Below are 16,798 nucleotides of genomic sequence, written 5' to 3'. Positions count from 1 at the left end.
TGATTCAATTTATATACTGGAAGATAAAAAGTAAACTATTCCAATGATGTGAATTTCTAGGCAACAGGGTATTGTGCTCTTTTGGATCAGTGGAATTTGAAAATAATCTTCAATCTGACAAAAATATAGGATGCTATATTCCATGACAACAGGCAAATGGATCCTGTGATATCTCCCGAGATAATCTCACAGTTCCTGATGTAATTTTCAAGAGTAGTTGCTGCTGAATCCTAATGCATCTTTTTACTCTGAACGTGTATGAATTTTGAAGTAAAAAAAAAATTAGAGAGATGTGGGAACTAATAGCTTATGTAACTACCAGAGCAAGATCTTGTTCCAACTTCCTCTAAAACATCTGATGTTTGCGTAAGGCCAGTGGAACACGTTTTATTTAAATAATTTTGTTCCTTTAAACTTATTTATAGTGGGAAGATTCCATGCGATTCATCAGCCTATATTATTATCAGATTAAAAATAATTTTTCAGCAACTTCTGAAAATCTCATCAAAAACTCATGTTGTGTAAAGCCGCTAGAACGCATTCAAACAAAATTTTGATTTGAGATGACTTTATTGAACATTCGAAATTTGTTTTTTTTTTGAAGATGTTATGCATTTTCTGCATTTGTTTTACAAATTTAGGTTGGATATTAAGATTGTTGACAACATTCAAAATAAAGAATTTCCTGAAATTTTCATCAAAATCTTTCTAGAAATTGAGATTTTTTATAGATAGATATCGTAAGATCAAACTATAAAACTTTCAAATCAAAGGTTATATTTTCAACATCCTCCGAAAATTTTATTGAAAACTTATATTTTGTAGGGACGTTAGGACCCATTTCAGACGACTTTATTGTAGTCACAATGAAAGATAATTTTCAGAATATTTGATCAGAATTTATGTTGAGACGCATTTTTATCAGAGTAGTCATTAGATTTGATGAAAAATTTGAACAGATTTGAACTAACATTAACTTTTTTACAGCTGCTACACCAGTTGACGACCCCATACCATTAGATTTGGAAACTGCAGAAAATAAGTCATATGATCTGGAGACCTTGCAAACTAAGGTGTTGCGTAGCAAGTATAGTGTCTATATTCCAACCTACAATAGGAGTCAAGAGGAAAGGGTGAGTTTTAATTTTTTATTTAATATTTTTTCTTTTTTCTGAATATTTTCACAATAAGATGAAAAGCTAGTATGTTATAAATCAATTCCTTCTGGTACTAATCGTATATGAAAATACATCTAGAATGAGGAAAGAAATTAGTGAATGAAAAAATAACATTTATATTTTGGGGTGAAAGTTCATTTCCTAACTAGAAAGCATAATAACATTGTGTGTCTGTGTGTGTTTCATTTCTAGATAACTTTTTTATGTGATAATTTATTAAAAAAAGAACGTTTGAGAAAAATTCCAAGTCAATTAGAGGCTTCACTCAGTCAAAAATTCGATTTCCCATATAAGTAACACAGGAAAAAAAATTCGGTTTCATCTCGATTTTTCGGTATTGAAAAATTAAAAAAATACTGTAGAGCGTCTTTTGAGCAAACACATTAGATTTTCATTAATCTGGATGTACTTCAGTGGGAAGTTAAAATCGCTCAAGCAGAACTATTGGATTTTTTTATGTGAATTTATACAAATTTTTAGTCATGAATAAGTCAATCCTGACTTTTTTGATATCAACGTGTTTTAAATTTGTAGTCTCGCAAGCTTTTTGATTCATTAATTCGTTAATTTCAATTTTAATTTCTGAGTTTACATTATCATCAAAAAGTGATAAACAAAAGTTCAGACAAATACCAGATATGAGTGCTAAACTTTTTAAAAGCTTTTATTTAACTTGACTTATATGTATGTTAACAAATCTTGCAAGTTTAATTTGACCCACTTTCCGGTATCCGATTGACCTGAAATTTTGCATGCTGGTCCAGAACCGATGACAATGCATGTTAATCATAAACGTGACCTGATGCTGCTGCCAGGATCGGCTCCGTACGAGAGAGAATTCTCCGTAGCAGTAAATAGCAGGGACACGAAATTTTGTATACGCATTCGTTTATGATAGGAAGTTGGTAGGCCCACCATGACCAGGGTTGGCTTCAAAAAAAATATATATTTCTAGAAAAAAAAATTGAATTAAGCTTTTACAATTTGACTCTGAAAAGAAGACAATAAATGGTGTAGTAGGTTGTAAGAACCCGTATTTATTTGCATTGTGAAAAAATATTATTATCTACCACCCTCTAATTTCCCAGAGTAAGAGGGTCCATCACGCAATGTGAGCAACAGGCACAAGAGGCATACCATGACTTGTGTAATTTGGTGAGATGGGCTTCATTAGCATTGGTCTGCAACCGGTCTAGGAGAAGGAAAACTCCAGAATCAAACCCGGAACGGTGTTTCGTCAGGCACGAGTAAGCTCTAAGCTGAAAAAAGTGGCGCATCTTTAACCAAATTACTACCCAAGTCAAGGTGAGGCCGTGCCGAGGACTGAGTGGCATCAGGATGTAAAATGATGTCGTGAACGTACCACCTCAGGGCACCGGAGCGCACCCTGTTGTATATTAGCTCTTACCCTGCTAAACGAAGCTCTGGGAGATTTGACAAATATTTCTTTGGTACTCGTGGGAACACTATGGGAATTAAAGAAACATCAACACAAAGGAAAAGAAGGTTAGAGAAAGAGAAATTGAAATGAAATGAAAAACTTGCCAATGAAAGTGTCAACTTGAAACGCAAAAGACTTGACAAGGTTAAAATATGCATGCAACCGAAGAGCAGCCGAATCCGACGATAAACTTGAGGCCCGCCTAAGTGCGTCAAGAGAACATAACTCTCAAATTAGAGCAAAAGCGTGAGGCTCGTTTAAGTGAGTTAAGAGTACATAACTCTCAAGTACGAACACAAGAAGTAGGTACCTACCTACTTCTATAGAATATAGTTTATCCTAATAATAGTTTTTCCCGTTCCTTAAGTTTTTCTGTTGAAGGACTCTCCGTTTTATAGATGGACTTTCGTATTGATCGATAACTATAATAGCTATCGATTGAAACTAAAAAATATAAAATAAAATAATGATAAAAAACTTTTAAAACAAGATCAAAATAAAATTTTAAATCACATTAACCACATTCATTTATGACTTTTGAGAATTGAAATTATAATAAAAGCTTGTCGCGACAAGACAAGATTTAAAATTTTATTTAAATTTTATCTGACTGAATATGTAGAGATTTCTTCTAGACATCGCGACAAGCTTTTATTATTTATTTTTATTTATTAAGATCATCTTCAAAAATAGAAGGTATTCGTTGATCTATGATTCAAATGAGACAGTATAATTCGACAAAGATATTCTCAATTTTATAATGGAATAGCGAAAATTTTATTTTCTTATTAGTCAATGGGCTATGCTTGAAGACTGGCAGTAAACAAATCTAAAGCAAATGGAACTTCAAACGTTCAAGCCAGTCTCTATATACCTACACAGTAGGTTTAATGGACTGACGCCTATCAGAAAACAACTACTCCCCTGGCTAATACCACGAAGGGCGTTGGATTATATCAGACAGGCGTCACTGGCTTGAACGTTTGAAGTTCCATTTGCTTTAGATTTGTTTACTGCCAGTCTTCAAGCATAGCCCATTGACTAATAAGAAAGTTTTTATTCCTTATTTAGAGGAATCGGGCAAATTACGGATGTGCAGTTGGTTAGTACCTCGTCCACTAGATGGAGTGACATTTTTGATGTTCGCTCCAACTTCGGAAGAGGAATGAAATACTCTGAAAGAATTCCGATTTTCAATTGTGGAATATCATTGACTTTAGGTCGATGATGGTCACTATCTTGCACTGATGAGTGGCTAATAAGCCCGAAACCGGTCTGCAAGTGTGCCCGTTCCATAATTGAAGGTCGACTCTTTCAGTTGTATTGCCAATTGCATATGCAGGACATTTTCTGTGAAGATTCCTGCACTGACGCCTGTCTGATATAATCCAACGCCCTTCGTGGTATTAGCCAGGGGAGTAGTTGTTTTCTGATAGGCGTCAGTCCATTAAACCTACTGTGTAGGTATATAGAGACTGGCTTGAACGTTTGAAGTTCCATTTGCTTTAGATTTGAAAATTTTATTGAAACATAAACAAAGTAAAATCAACTCAAAATACCTTGTAACAATTCTTCAGAGTTGGAATCTGTTTCTTCAGAATCAAATGGTACAATACCTCGGGCATTGGTTTTTTCCTTCATCCGAAAAATTTTCTTGTTAATTTCTTAAGTGTACATTTTTATTTTGACTTACAATGCTAAATTGTTTTTGAGACAAAAACTGAAAATGAAATTTTTTTTGACAAATTTATTTAGTGCGCGAATATTTTTTTTACTAAATCACTTATCATATAAGTTTTTCAATTTTTTAACTAGAAGAAGTTTGAGATTAAAATATATGGGAAAATTTGAATTTTAGTTAATTGATATTTTGATTTCATAGTAACGGATTAAAATTTATCTTCATTCACTAAATACAAAATGTCGTTTCTAAAATTAACAATTTGATTGTAGTTTTTATTGTAAATAATATTTAATGAATGACCCAAAAAATTCAAATTTAAAGAAAATTTGGTATCATTGATCATTAACATTCACCTTTCCAACTCTACAGTTCAAAAACTGTTGATTGAAGAGTGTTTGCTCAAAGAAATTTTTTTGTACCAAATTTAATACTGAAAAATCGAGCAGAGACGGAAAAAAAATTTCCTATGTTATTTATATAGGAAATTGAATTTTTGAATGAGCCAAGCCTCTAATTGACTTAAAATATGTTTTTCAATATAGAAAAAAAAATCTTTTTTCTATAAATCACAGATTTTCAGAAAAACCCTAATATATATTTCTTCATTTACAAAAAAAACCACCACTTTAAATATTACAACAAATGTATAAAGCCTATCAGTAGGTAGGTGCTGGTGAAAAACAACCCATAAAGGAATAAATTGAATACAATTGTAAGAAACCTTTGGGGCCAGCACTTGAGTTTTTTATGAAAAGTCCCTATAAAAAGAGAGTTATCTTTTGGAATTTCTGTGCACAATGTTGGTCTTGAAAAAATGTAACATTTTTGTGCTCTTGTTTTTAGTACCTCCCGTGTTTGTCATTTTCATTTTGTGTCTTGTCTCATATCTATGGCTTATTTGTATAAAGGTGTGTTTTCACAGTGTTTAAGATCTTTTCGAAAGAATGATTTGTTTGATCTTTTTTTTTTTCTTCTTTATCTTCAGTATCATAAAGTTATGTGTGGAAGGAGCACTTCTTACTCATCTTCCTTCTATGTTGCCGGTATTTTCTCAGAATTCTGTATAAAGTAAATAAGAGTAGCCCAAAGATCGTGCTTTGTGGCATACCAAATTATTTGATATAAATTTGTGTGCAGTACTCCAAATTCCTTCATCCTGCAAGCATCCAGTTTGTGAGTGACTCAGTCTCAAATACCTTTGCGAGATTCAGGAATAAGCAAACTGACTATCATCTATCAATTTATAATTTTTCATAATTTCAAATAGGCATCATGCATTGATAGCTTTTCTCTGAAAACGAACTGCCTAGGCGATATCACCTAATTTTTTATTGAAAAAATTATTGAATCCAACTTTGGGGTTTTTGTCAAAGACTATTAAGTGTAATGATGATTTTCTTGAGATATCAAGTGTAAATGGAAGCAGTACACAGGTACTACATTGATATAGGCGATTTAATACCATATTTGGGTACATATAGAATAGGAATGTGAGAGATGAACAGAGTGATTTTCACATGTGTCTGTCTTCCTAGCAACCCTATCTTTTGATTATTAAATTAATTTAATTTGCTATATACTTTATAAAAATTGTTTATGATTATTAACTTCAAGTCAACCAGTTTAGGCAGGTTTTTTAACCTCCTTGAAAACGTTACCCTTTTACAAGTGGAGAAAGTCTGGCAATCCCATACTCTTCAATTCATTGAATGTTTTTGATTTTCTTCATCAATCAATCAAAATCAATGATGCCAAATGCCTCATGAACAAATTATTCTAGCTGTAGTATATATGATGGAATCGGCCGATACTTGATGAAAAACCAACGTATTCAAAAAACACTTTATCGTAAGATTTTCACTAAACAGTTTTACAAAAACACACCACATATTTCGCCATACAATGGCTTCTTTGGGCGTGTCTTTCTTTACAGTGAAGACACGCCCGTGTTGCGTTTTTGTAAAACTGTTTAGTGAAAATCTCACAATAAAGTGTTTTTTGAATACGTAGCTGTAGTAGCGTTATCAAAACCTGCTCTATTATTCAGAGGTCAAATGGAGTTATTCTACTAAAAAGCTACAAAAGTGACTGCAGCTGTATCGGCTAAAGACATAATGAATGATAATAATTGAATAATTTTCACAAACATTTTTATTTCTAGATGTGTAGCTTCCTACCGAGGAAGCTATGGTGTTAGCGAAACATGTTTAGAAATAAAAATGTTTTTGAAAATTGTTTAATTAAAATCATGGATAGTGTTAATAATTTTCATCAAGTAAACGGATCAGTGCATTCATAATATAATAAACATAGGAACAAAACCGATGTTGTCTCAAGAGTTCTAGAGTTGCAAGATACTAAGCCTGGAAATGCGGATTATTTTTGTGACCCTGTTCAGTCCTTAAGATTTATCATTTTTGCTAATATTTTCAGCCACTTGAATTTTTTTAATAGCATAATATAACATTTTACCCACAAATGATAAAAATCAAAAGATTCCTTGGGAACCTTGTTGATGATCAACATCTTAGCAAAATAATTTTATGAGTCTTTTTGTGTTCAAAATATTTCTGAAGAAACTGCAAAGATCCAATCATAATCTAGTAAATTCTCATAATCTATCTGTAATACAAAGTTTGCATAATTTGAAAGGAAACTTCGGAACTGGATTCTGAAGCTGTCAATGGACCATAGACATAGATGAGTAATAAATCATTCCTTGGATATGTCAATAAAACTAGCTTACCTAATTGCAAATGAGAAAGAACATTTTATTAATCTTGCGTCTGATGATATGCTTAAAATGGAGTTTCATTCCCATCCAGAGTTGACTAGACACTTTCTTAATTATACCAATTAACATTTTCTCCAATAATGAACATACATTCTAATTGGAAAATGACTTGATAATTAGGACCTTTGCAATAGAACCATGTGTCAATGAATTGTTACAATATAAACAGGCACAACTTTCTCATCAAAACCAGATACCTTATTCAAACACTGAATTCATGAAATCGATGGAGAACTTGATAAGTTCCACTGTTATCACCATTTTGTTATTCAACGAGTTATAAATTCCTATAGATCATTTGTATTTATGTATTAATGTTTAGGAATAATAAGAGAGATAATGTTCATTGTTGATAAGGTTACTTCTGGTTGATAAAATTTCATTTTAAAAATTAATTCCCCACTTTATTTCACAATGTTTGATTATAGTCACTTTTCCACTTCACTTTTTCCACATAAAATTAAAATTTCTGACTTTCACCTCATACCTTCAGACCACTACTAATGATAGTGTTTCCAATTGTGACGGGAAAATTTCATCACCTATCATTATGGACGTCAAGTAATTACTATTGATGATAAACATTTATGTAATTCTCAATGTCAGAGTAAAAAGGTCAACATACCACTGTCTTTATTCATAACGTACCGAAATGAAAAACCATATGTATTGAGGAGTTTTCCAATTCAAGGTATTTTTATCAATAGCGTCTAAATTATTTAATATATTTCAACGTTTTAAATTGATTTAAATCAGTGTCGTTCAATGATAACAAGATAAGTTTTGAGTAGTAAAGTTTTGAGTAGTACTATTTGCACTTTTTTCAATGATTATCGAAAAAGATCACAAAGGTGGTTGTCCGTTTTGGATTATCAAACCTTACCCATTACCTGTAGTTCAGCACCAAGTCTTGGTAGATCAGAATAATTCAGAGGTAAGTACCGTGTCGAATCTTACAAACAATTTTATAGCATTGCATCTCAGTTTCAAAGTGTTGGCATTCGATAAAATGTATTTTCTTTTATACATAACCAAGTTTTGTCATGAAGAATCATATATAGTTGTATGGACAAAGCAGTAATAATGAAATTTGACACTAAAGTGATCTTGTTGAATCACCAGCATTTATCATAAAATAATAATAGTGAAAATTTACAGTACTTCATTGTTCCACACAACTGTCAAATATGTCATTAGTAATGACTAGTTGGTTTCTCGAAAGGATTTGATGTCAAATCATGTTTTTTATGAGGAAAGGTAAGTTCTTTTGAACATACAAATATACAGGGCTCTTCAATGTCGCCAAAACCCAAAAATATATTTTGGCTATATTCAAATGTGCTTTATGTGAAAAGTTTGTTGTTGAGTGGGTAGCTTTAACTCTCTCCTTCGAACTAATCCTAATTGACCGGATTCATAACTCAATACCTGGTGACCTATCACTAATAAGAAAATTCATAACTTTACGGTTGTCATTTCAAAATATATAGTTTCTAATGAACAACAAGAATACTATGGACTCGGAAAGTGAAAACATCACTTAATAACAAAATGAAAATATTAGAAACTCAAAAAGCTGTATGTCACACTAACTTATAGCCAGTTTTTCTGAGTGGCCAATGGTCTTGATTTCAATTTCAGGTCAAGTCACAACTCCGGCAATTTCTAGTCAACTTCTTGTAATGAAATCTAATGGTATTACTCTGATTAAGAATATCATTCAAAAGAATCTCATTCATTAAGTCATAGAAAAAGTACAGTATTCTCCTCGCAAAACATGACTGGCCATTATTCGTTTAAATGATTTACCTTGCTTTCGGCTTTATTCAATAAACCTAATTAAATATTTATTAAATATTATTAAATATGTTATTTCATTGCGGCCCTGGTAATCATACAAATGGAAGCTAAATAAAATGGTTTAGACACTGAGGTTTTCAGTGTCACTGTTTTTCGAGTTTGAAAGCCGTGGATTTTTGAAATTCCAAAAATTCACGGCTTTTAAACTCAAAAAACATTGATACTGAAAGCTGAATATATTTTTATGTACCACCGGTAATTCTTGAAAATTCATAGATACTCCATTATTTGAATACATGAAACGCCAAATACGTGAATGTATTACCATTCCAACCATCTATACTGGGAAGGTTTTTTCTACGTCGTGCAACATCCAGGAGTTTTAAAAAAACTGTATTCTTTTCCACCTTCATATCAAATACTGAGGTTATAACTCTTGAAGCAGTGGAATCAGTCAAAGAAATCTATTTGAAATCTATTTTTTCATTAACCAGCCCTCTTATGAATGACAGCCCTTAGAAGTCGAAGCTTGTATGAGCTAGGGATTAACACAAATAGCTTCACCATATCCCTACCTCTCAACATCTTTACGGCTACAAATGGAGCTGTGCGACTTCTTACTTTCAATACAATATAATGTTTAAATGTTGTTTTTTTATGATAAAATTTAGTGTTTATAAGTGGTTTGTTTTTATCTAACATATTTTTATTGTCATCACAGAACTGGACATTATTCATTGCATATATGCTTATGTAAACACAAATAATTTTTTTGTCTTTATTTTTAATTTTTACAAATGGTACAATTAATATGTTTTAGTCTACAAGATAATTTGTTTCGTTTACAGAAAGTTGATGAAAATGGAAATGCTCTCCATCAAAATCCTGGAACAAAAACCAAGAAAAAGAAAATACAGACAGATAAGAATGTAGTGGTCCTTAAAGCAGAGAGTGTAAGTATTTATAATAATAAAAACAAATTTTTCAAAGTACCATGTGTTTTTGAATATTCAAGTGCCTACAAACCTCAAAGAGGCTGTATTGCAATTCTCAAAATAAATAATTCTATTCCAACAGGTTGAGGGTCATCGAAGCGACATCATCAATGACGTTGACAAACTTATCCAATATATTCGAGGGGATAATGAGTCTAATATATCTTCAACGAGTAAGGCAAAAACCCATGTACACAAATCTAAGCAATTACACAAACAACATACCACTGAAGATGGTCCGAGAAGTAAAAAACAGAGAGCCCACTCTTCCAAAGGTAAAGAGAATAGGTCAGAGTTGAAGAAAAGTAACTCACTAGGCGAAATTCCTATGGCCAAATTAGATGAATTTGCTTTTGCCGCCACCAACGGTGCAGAGAAGGACGGCGACGGGAAGGTGGTGCTGAGAAACAAGGGTCAGAGTGACAGGCCCAAAGAAAGGCGGTCTTGGGGAAATGTGGAAGTAAGTATTTATTGTGTGATGGAACTGGCTGATAATTTAATATACAGGGTGTTTGGTAGCTGGGTGCAAACCTTTAAGGGGATGATACACTAGCCCATGTAGAACATATTCATACAAACATTTTTATTTTCTAGCGCGTTTTTGATTTTTAAAGGAACTTTTACGATTTTTAGTACAAAAACCCAAAATTAGTCAATTAAATGCTAATAACTTCGAATCTTAACAGAAATGTCCGGTTTTTTAAATTTATTTTAGTAGTCTTATGTGTCCCCATGAAGGTTGTGGAAATTAGTAATTCCTTCCCTGGAGAACTTCGATTCGTCAGTCCAGAAGATGGACTTTAAGAACCACTCGTCGTCAATATCTGCGTTTAGCAAAAAACGGCAGAACCGTATCCGTCTCGCCGGATCCGTTTCCTCCAAGCCTTGCACACCCTTGCCGTGAAACGGATATTTCTTTTCGTTGTGCATCATACTCCACACTTTCCATATCGAAAGGTTTAAATCTCTCGCTACAACTCTGATGCTGGTGGTAGGATCCGCTTCGAAGGCTGCGAGAATTTGCTCCTCAACATTGACATTATGTCTTCCTGTATTTACTTCAGGTTCAGCATGATTAATACCAGATTCAGACAGCCTACGATATGTGTTGGAAAACACACGGACGTTAGGCACCCTGCAATAAAATAACTCATTTTTAACGTCTTTTGAAGGTGAAAATGGCAAAATTCAACTACCGCTACAATTAAAAATTAATTTACCTGCGGTTCGGGTAACGTTCTTGGTACAAACGTCGTGCCAGAGATGCGTTACCATCAGCTCTGCCATACATAAAAATGATATCGGCTTGTTCATGACTCGTAAACTCGGCCTTGGCAGCACACACAACAAAAAGTGAATTACAAAAATGGGGAACACAAAACCAACGTCTACTCGCAACTCGAAAGGGCAAAGCAGTGACTAGAGAACTTGTTTGGCCAACCAAACCGACCCGGCGAGGGGTCCAAGATGATTTCTCAACTCGGGTACCTAAAAATTGATAAACTCAAAAGCAAGTTTATGGCCCTAGCATAAGGTCTAAATCATAACAACAGAATGCATTCCAATTAATGACTAGCTTCAGGTCAAATTCTTTGTTGTAAAATGCCACCGGCACCGGCCTTTGTTCAGTTTTCTCTTCCTTCAAGTTGGGCTAAGTTTCTTATTATTCCATGTAAGTCTAAAAATAATATCGCATATTGCTTTAGGATTTTCGTTTAAAGGTTTTTGAGCTGAATTTCATTTAAATTACTTTTTTTTTAATTTTTGAAATATCCATATTTACGACCTTTAACTGGTTCAGGTACCCTAATTAAAAAAGTTTAAGACTTAGCTAGGTAAATGATACCTCAAACGAAAGAGCAATAACTAAGCATGTTTTTAAAGGTGTCTGAACACCTGTATGTAAGTTCCCTTAAAAATCAAAAACGCGCTAGAAAATAAAAATGTTAGTATGAATATGTTCTACATGGGCTAGTGTATCACCCTCTTAAAGGTTTGCACCCAGCTACCAAACACCCTGTATATATTGTCACACATAAAGTTCGCGACATATGGAAGTTTTTTTATTAATAGATATAATGAAAATAACTTCGCAATTAGTTTGTGCTTGAAAAATGATTGAAAAAAAGCCTCTTTCCTTTTGTCATGTGCGACTCTAAACCTGCCAAATTTGATATTTTTTCGAAAATCCTCAAAAAATAGGTTTTTTGGAAACTTTCAAAAATACCAATGGAAAAAATTGCTGTTTCCAATTTTATACCCTTGCTTGAAATTTGGACTCTCTACTATCACTTTGACTTTTGTCCAATTTTTTTTATTTTTCGAATCTTTCACTCCATCAATTTGAACAAAACATGATTAAAATTTCATAATTTTGATGAATACGATACTTAAATTTTATATCTTACCCAGAAAATACCTGCATTGGCTTGTTACCAGAAAAAAACATAATTACACATCCAGAAATTCGTCTTAGTTGTTGCAGAATTCATCTAGTTTTTTTAATTTCATTTTTAAACTGTTCAGACACATGTTGTATTCACCATTTTTTAGTCAACAGGAGATGATAATTTTCACAGATAAGCTATCTGGTCCAATGTTTGGCGATAGAAAGCATAATATCGGGTTTAGGTGTAGAAAAAAGTAATTTCCAGTATATTCGATCTAAGGTTCTACTGCCAAAAATCAATAAAGTATTTGGTTGGTTGATCAAATGACAAGACGTGAAAATTATTTTGATGTATGACTTTATTTTATTTGTTTTGTATCAATAACATTTTTAAAATCAATATATAAATGAAGATAAAAGTTTTCACAAGGAATAATTTAAGAAAAAGTGTTATTGGTGGTCAACGCAATAGAACCGAAAACACTGAACACACAAACACTATGTGTTTGTGTGTTCTAATTTCAAAAATGAATTAACCTATTTGATGGAGGTTTTCACTGTTATATTATACTTGGTAAGTTTCCTTGAATAGTGTTTCATTTATTTCAAGCAGTTCATAAATAAAAAAGTTATGTCATTTTGAAGAATCGAGTAAAACATTTGATTTTTATAAATCAAATACATTTTGCTGTTAGTAGATCTGAGGAAACTCAAAAACTGAATTCCACGTGAACAAAGTCAAAAGCAACAGCTATTGTTTTAGTATCAATACATTTGGTACATAATAACAAATTGTTCCAAATGGAGAATCATTGGATGAAATTGAATGATATCTCGAAAGAGTCTTCAGTTCACCCACATAACACCAGGTTGATACTACTTACATAGATTTTTTCAAAGGCATTTGACCGAGTAAATCACAATTTTCAAGAAAACATTCTGGCATGGATTGAAAATTATCTTGCCTAAAGAGTACAATATGTAAAATAAGGTAACTCAATATCTTCCTCATTGAAAGTTTAACTAACTTTGTACGCTGGTGATATATATATATATATATATATATATATATATATATATATATATATATATATATATATATATATATATATATATATATATATATATAACTTACTGCAATTAAATATAGACAAATGTCATAAATTTACATTTTTCTGAAAAAATCCCATAAATAGTCCATATAAAATCAAGCAATCGGAACTGGAAACAACAAATCCAATCAACTTTTTTGGATGCTTCATTTGAATATTAAAGAGGGTATCAATTAATATGATTATTAGATAATAATGTTAGGAGTTACTGAAAAGCTGCTGGGGAATTCAACAGGAGAAATCCTGTTAGAAGAGCTATTTTACATACATATCTGTAGTTGATAAGCTTTACAGAGAAATTGGTACTGTGAATTACAAAAAAAGGTGGGCCAAATAAAAAAATTAATAAGACACCACAATTCATATTAAAGATTCTTGTAAAAGAAATGAGTTCAACAAATTGGATTTGTACGAAAGAAAAAATATAGCAAGAATTGTTTGAAAAACACAAATTGAAACCATTTGAACTTGAGTTTTTATATAGTCTTGAATCTGATGAGGAGAGTAGACCAGGGTACTTACTGCTGTTGGCTACAAGGTGAAAGTTTAAATGACAGAAATTTCCATCAAAGATGAGGCCATATTCACACAAACTGTTTAGTTTCATTGCAAAATGTGCGACATTGGTCTTGGGAGCATCCGAATTTCAGTATACATTGCAAGAGGTCATTTTTCCATACCGTCAATATTTGTGGTATACTGAATATTGAAATAACTGAGTCCTTCGTTTTACAAAATCTTAATTGAAAATGATGAGAGAAGTTATTGAAGACAGAGCCGTCCTTAGGGTGAAACGGCCGCTCCAGGCCTCGCACCGCAAGGCCTTACTCGCTTTAAAAAATAAGTCAAAAGTTTTGGTTGAATGAATAATATAAAAATGTACAATATGTTGAATTATTGATTAATTACAAAACCTACGAACGAGATAGTTGTGACCAAGAGAATGCAAAACATCATCTGATTAACGGTGGCAGAGATTTCCACTTGAAAAGACGGAACAGATAATAATATGTACCAATAATATTGATATTTTGATTTCATAATTGATTATTCGTTACAAAAGAAGTAAAAAATAATTTCCCATAGGAACTTTTTTATTTTCTGTCAGACCTAAATTACTATAATTTTCTTAATGGTTCATTGATTGAAAAATTAAAGTGGAAAAGTTTAGGCCATGGTCATTAATCATATTTTTTCCTTTCTTGGTTTTTTACACTGGCCCGTTTGAGGTGAAATGACTTCATCAAAAATGCTAAAGACACTCTTTTGCACGAGAATTTTGAAATATTTTTGGGTGAGACCACTTTTTTAAAAAAGGTCTAGAGCAAAACATTTTGGCAAGGCCTGCAATGGTCATTGCTGAGACTTTAAAATGTAACCTTCTTCTATGAATAGAGCTTTCAATTCTCTATTCAATAATGGTTCAGTTATGAAAATCTCATTATCCAATCGTGACTATGAGCAGATTAATATTCTCTTTGAGAATTTGCAAATAAACGATATTTCATATTTCTATATATAAAATCATTTAAAATTCACTCTACTCTATACCAATAAATGTACATCATTTACTTCCCGACAATTATTTAATGTTTACAAATACATTTCTTATAATATGGAATTTTTCTGGGGAAATTTGGTGACAAACACCACAAGAAATTAATTGCAACTGTGTGTAATGTATACTTCATTTATATGAATATCCACAAAAAAGCAGTGGTAATCATCTGGCGGGCGTTGCTGAGGGAGTCTGTCTGCTTATGCGCCGGTTTGGAAAATTGTCTTCTAACCTCTTTTGAAAAATCATGTCACAATGATGAGGTGCTCTATCTTGCTAAAACCGATAGATAGGCGTCTATTCGAATGGCCCGCTAGATCACTTGATGTGACGCCCCTATATTTTTTTCAAGTACTCCAAAATGTATGACACACAAAATCTGTTCAAAAAAATCTGTTTTTCCGTTAATCTATCGCCCCCATACGAACGACAACTCTCAAAAGTTGACAAACTTGTGCGAGCTAAGAACTAACGAGGTCTTACCTTTTATCGTGTGATTCCTAACACTCTAGCCCATTCCAGAATTCAAGTTCAGAATAAGAGGTACTTCCAACAAAATTACCCTACAAACATTTTATAGTTAGAAATGGATTTGTGAACAGACTTCAATATTGTTATTATTGCCAGAAAATAATTGATGAACATTCATTGGAATGAACGGAAGTGAGTTTTTCAATTTTTTTTTTTATTTATGATATTTACTGCTTGTTTGCAGAATGACTGATTTCTATTTTAAAAAAAGTGGAAGGTGTCCTTTTGGCAACTACAATTTTTTTTTCATTAATGAGTTCTTATTTATTTATTTTTTTATGTAAACATTGTACGACCTTGATATCTTGTCGAAGTACCCAGAAGGGTAGACTTCTTACGTCTGCACTATAGACAATTAGTGCTCCAGAGGTGCACATCTAATCAACACCGCTTCTGGTATCCTGAATGAAAGTGGCAACACCGCGTGACACAGAAATAATTATAAAATGAAAATTGAAGTACTCAAGGACGTAAAAAAGGCGGATTAATGTAACGGTATTTTCAATGTACAAGTACACCGAAACAGTTGCATTATATGCAGCTTCAAAATAGTTAGTATTATATAAATTTGTAGTAAGTATTCTGTTTTGGCTCTACTGCCTTCATTTGAATGATATTAAAAAAAGGCAGAGGATCTTTCCATACCGTTTCATATTTCTTATAATATATAAACCAATTTGCAATGCGACGTTTTGTTCATTAAATTTCACCATGAACTTTATTTTTTAAACAGGGACCTCTAGTTTTTTTCTTCAATTTTGGTAGCCGCCAATAAAAAAATCAGCTATATATCACAATACATGTCCTTATTTAAAAAAAAATCAGTTGATGATGTAATGTAATGAACAAAATGTCGCATTGCAAATTGGTTCGTAATAAATATGAAACTCCATTTAAAATGACGAAAATTAAAAAAAAAACAGCCGCTGATATACTCGATTTGAACAGAGATTATTGTAGTTCCCCAAAATAATAAACTTTTGTCCAATTTAATTGTTTCCGAGATAGAAATAGAGGGATCAGGTAAATAAAATGGTCAGTTTATATATGAATGTATGTTTATTTACTGAAAGAAATTAACAAGTGTATTTGATTCAAATCAGAAAGAGGATTTTTATCGAAGAAAACACTCGAAAAACGGGGCAAACCATATAATTTTTTTTCTCAAAAATTAGTTACATTATTTCAGATTAATACTTTATGCTTAATGCTGAGTTCAGCCTCTGCAATTTATAACATTAATTTTTTTTCAGTTGTGATTCTTTTTTGTTTATATGTTCATATAGTTTAAATTGTTGTTTTTCCCTTTACTATAA

The 16,798-nt window shown here is 32.2% G+C and overlaps 2 protein-coding genes and 1 long non-coding RNA gene across 4 annotated transcripts in view; 1 reads left to right on the top strand and 2 right to left on the bottom strand.

Moving 5' to 3' along the window:
• The window catches only part of LOC111512246 (uncharacterized), a 134,023-nt gene that overhangs the window by 92,902 nt on the left and 24,323 nt on the right, over positions 1–16,798 (top strand). For both annotated transcript variants that reach the window (XM_074185598.1, XM_074185599.1), the window contains 3 exons: positions 988–1,133; positions 9,746–9,850; positions 9,975–10,352. In XM_074185598.1, coding sequence (XP_074041699.1) covers positions 988–1,133; positions 9,746–9,850; positions 9,975–10,352 — 629 coding nt within the window. The remainder of the gene's footprint in view (positions 1–987; positions 1,134–9,745; positions 9,851–9,974; positions 10,353–16,798) is intronic.
• Positions 1,132–7,748, bottom strand: LOC141486996 (uncharacterized). Its single transcript, XR_012468157.1, has 3 exons — positions 7,050–7,748; positions 2,934–3,063; positions 1,132–2,437 (listed from the first exon to the last, which is right to left on the bottom strand). It is a non-coding gene; the product is annotated as an uncharacterized lncRNA (long non-coding RNA).
• Positions 10,492–11,785, bottom strand: LOC141486994 (uncharacterized). Its single transcript, XM_074185610.1, has 2 exons — positions 11,113–11,785; positions 10,492–11,027 (listed from the first exon to the last, which is right to left on the bottom strand). The coding sequence occupies exons 1-2, from the start codon at positions 11,181–11,183 to the stop codon at positions 10,613–10,615; spliced, it is 486 nt and encodes a 161-aa protein (XP_074041711.1). The 5' UTR covers positions 11,184–11,785; the 3' UTR covers positions 10,492–10,612.

Source organism: Leptinotarsa decemlineata, unplaced genomic scaffold (genome assembly GCF_025532065.1).
Source record: "Leptinotarsa decemlineata unplaced genomic scaffold, Ldec_3_MD MMD2_tig00078346_RagTag_RagTag, whole genome shotgun sequence".
Classification (NCBI taxonomy): Eukaryota; Metazoa; Arthropoda; class Insecta; order Coleoptera; family Chrysomelidae; genus Leptinotarsa; species Leptinotarsa decemlineata.
Note: the sequence above shows the minus strand (reverse complement) of the source record. Positions and strands in the feature narration are given on the sequence as shown.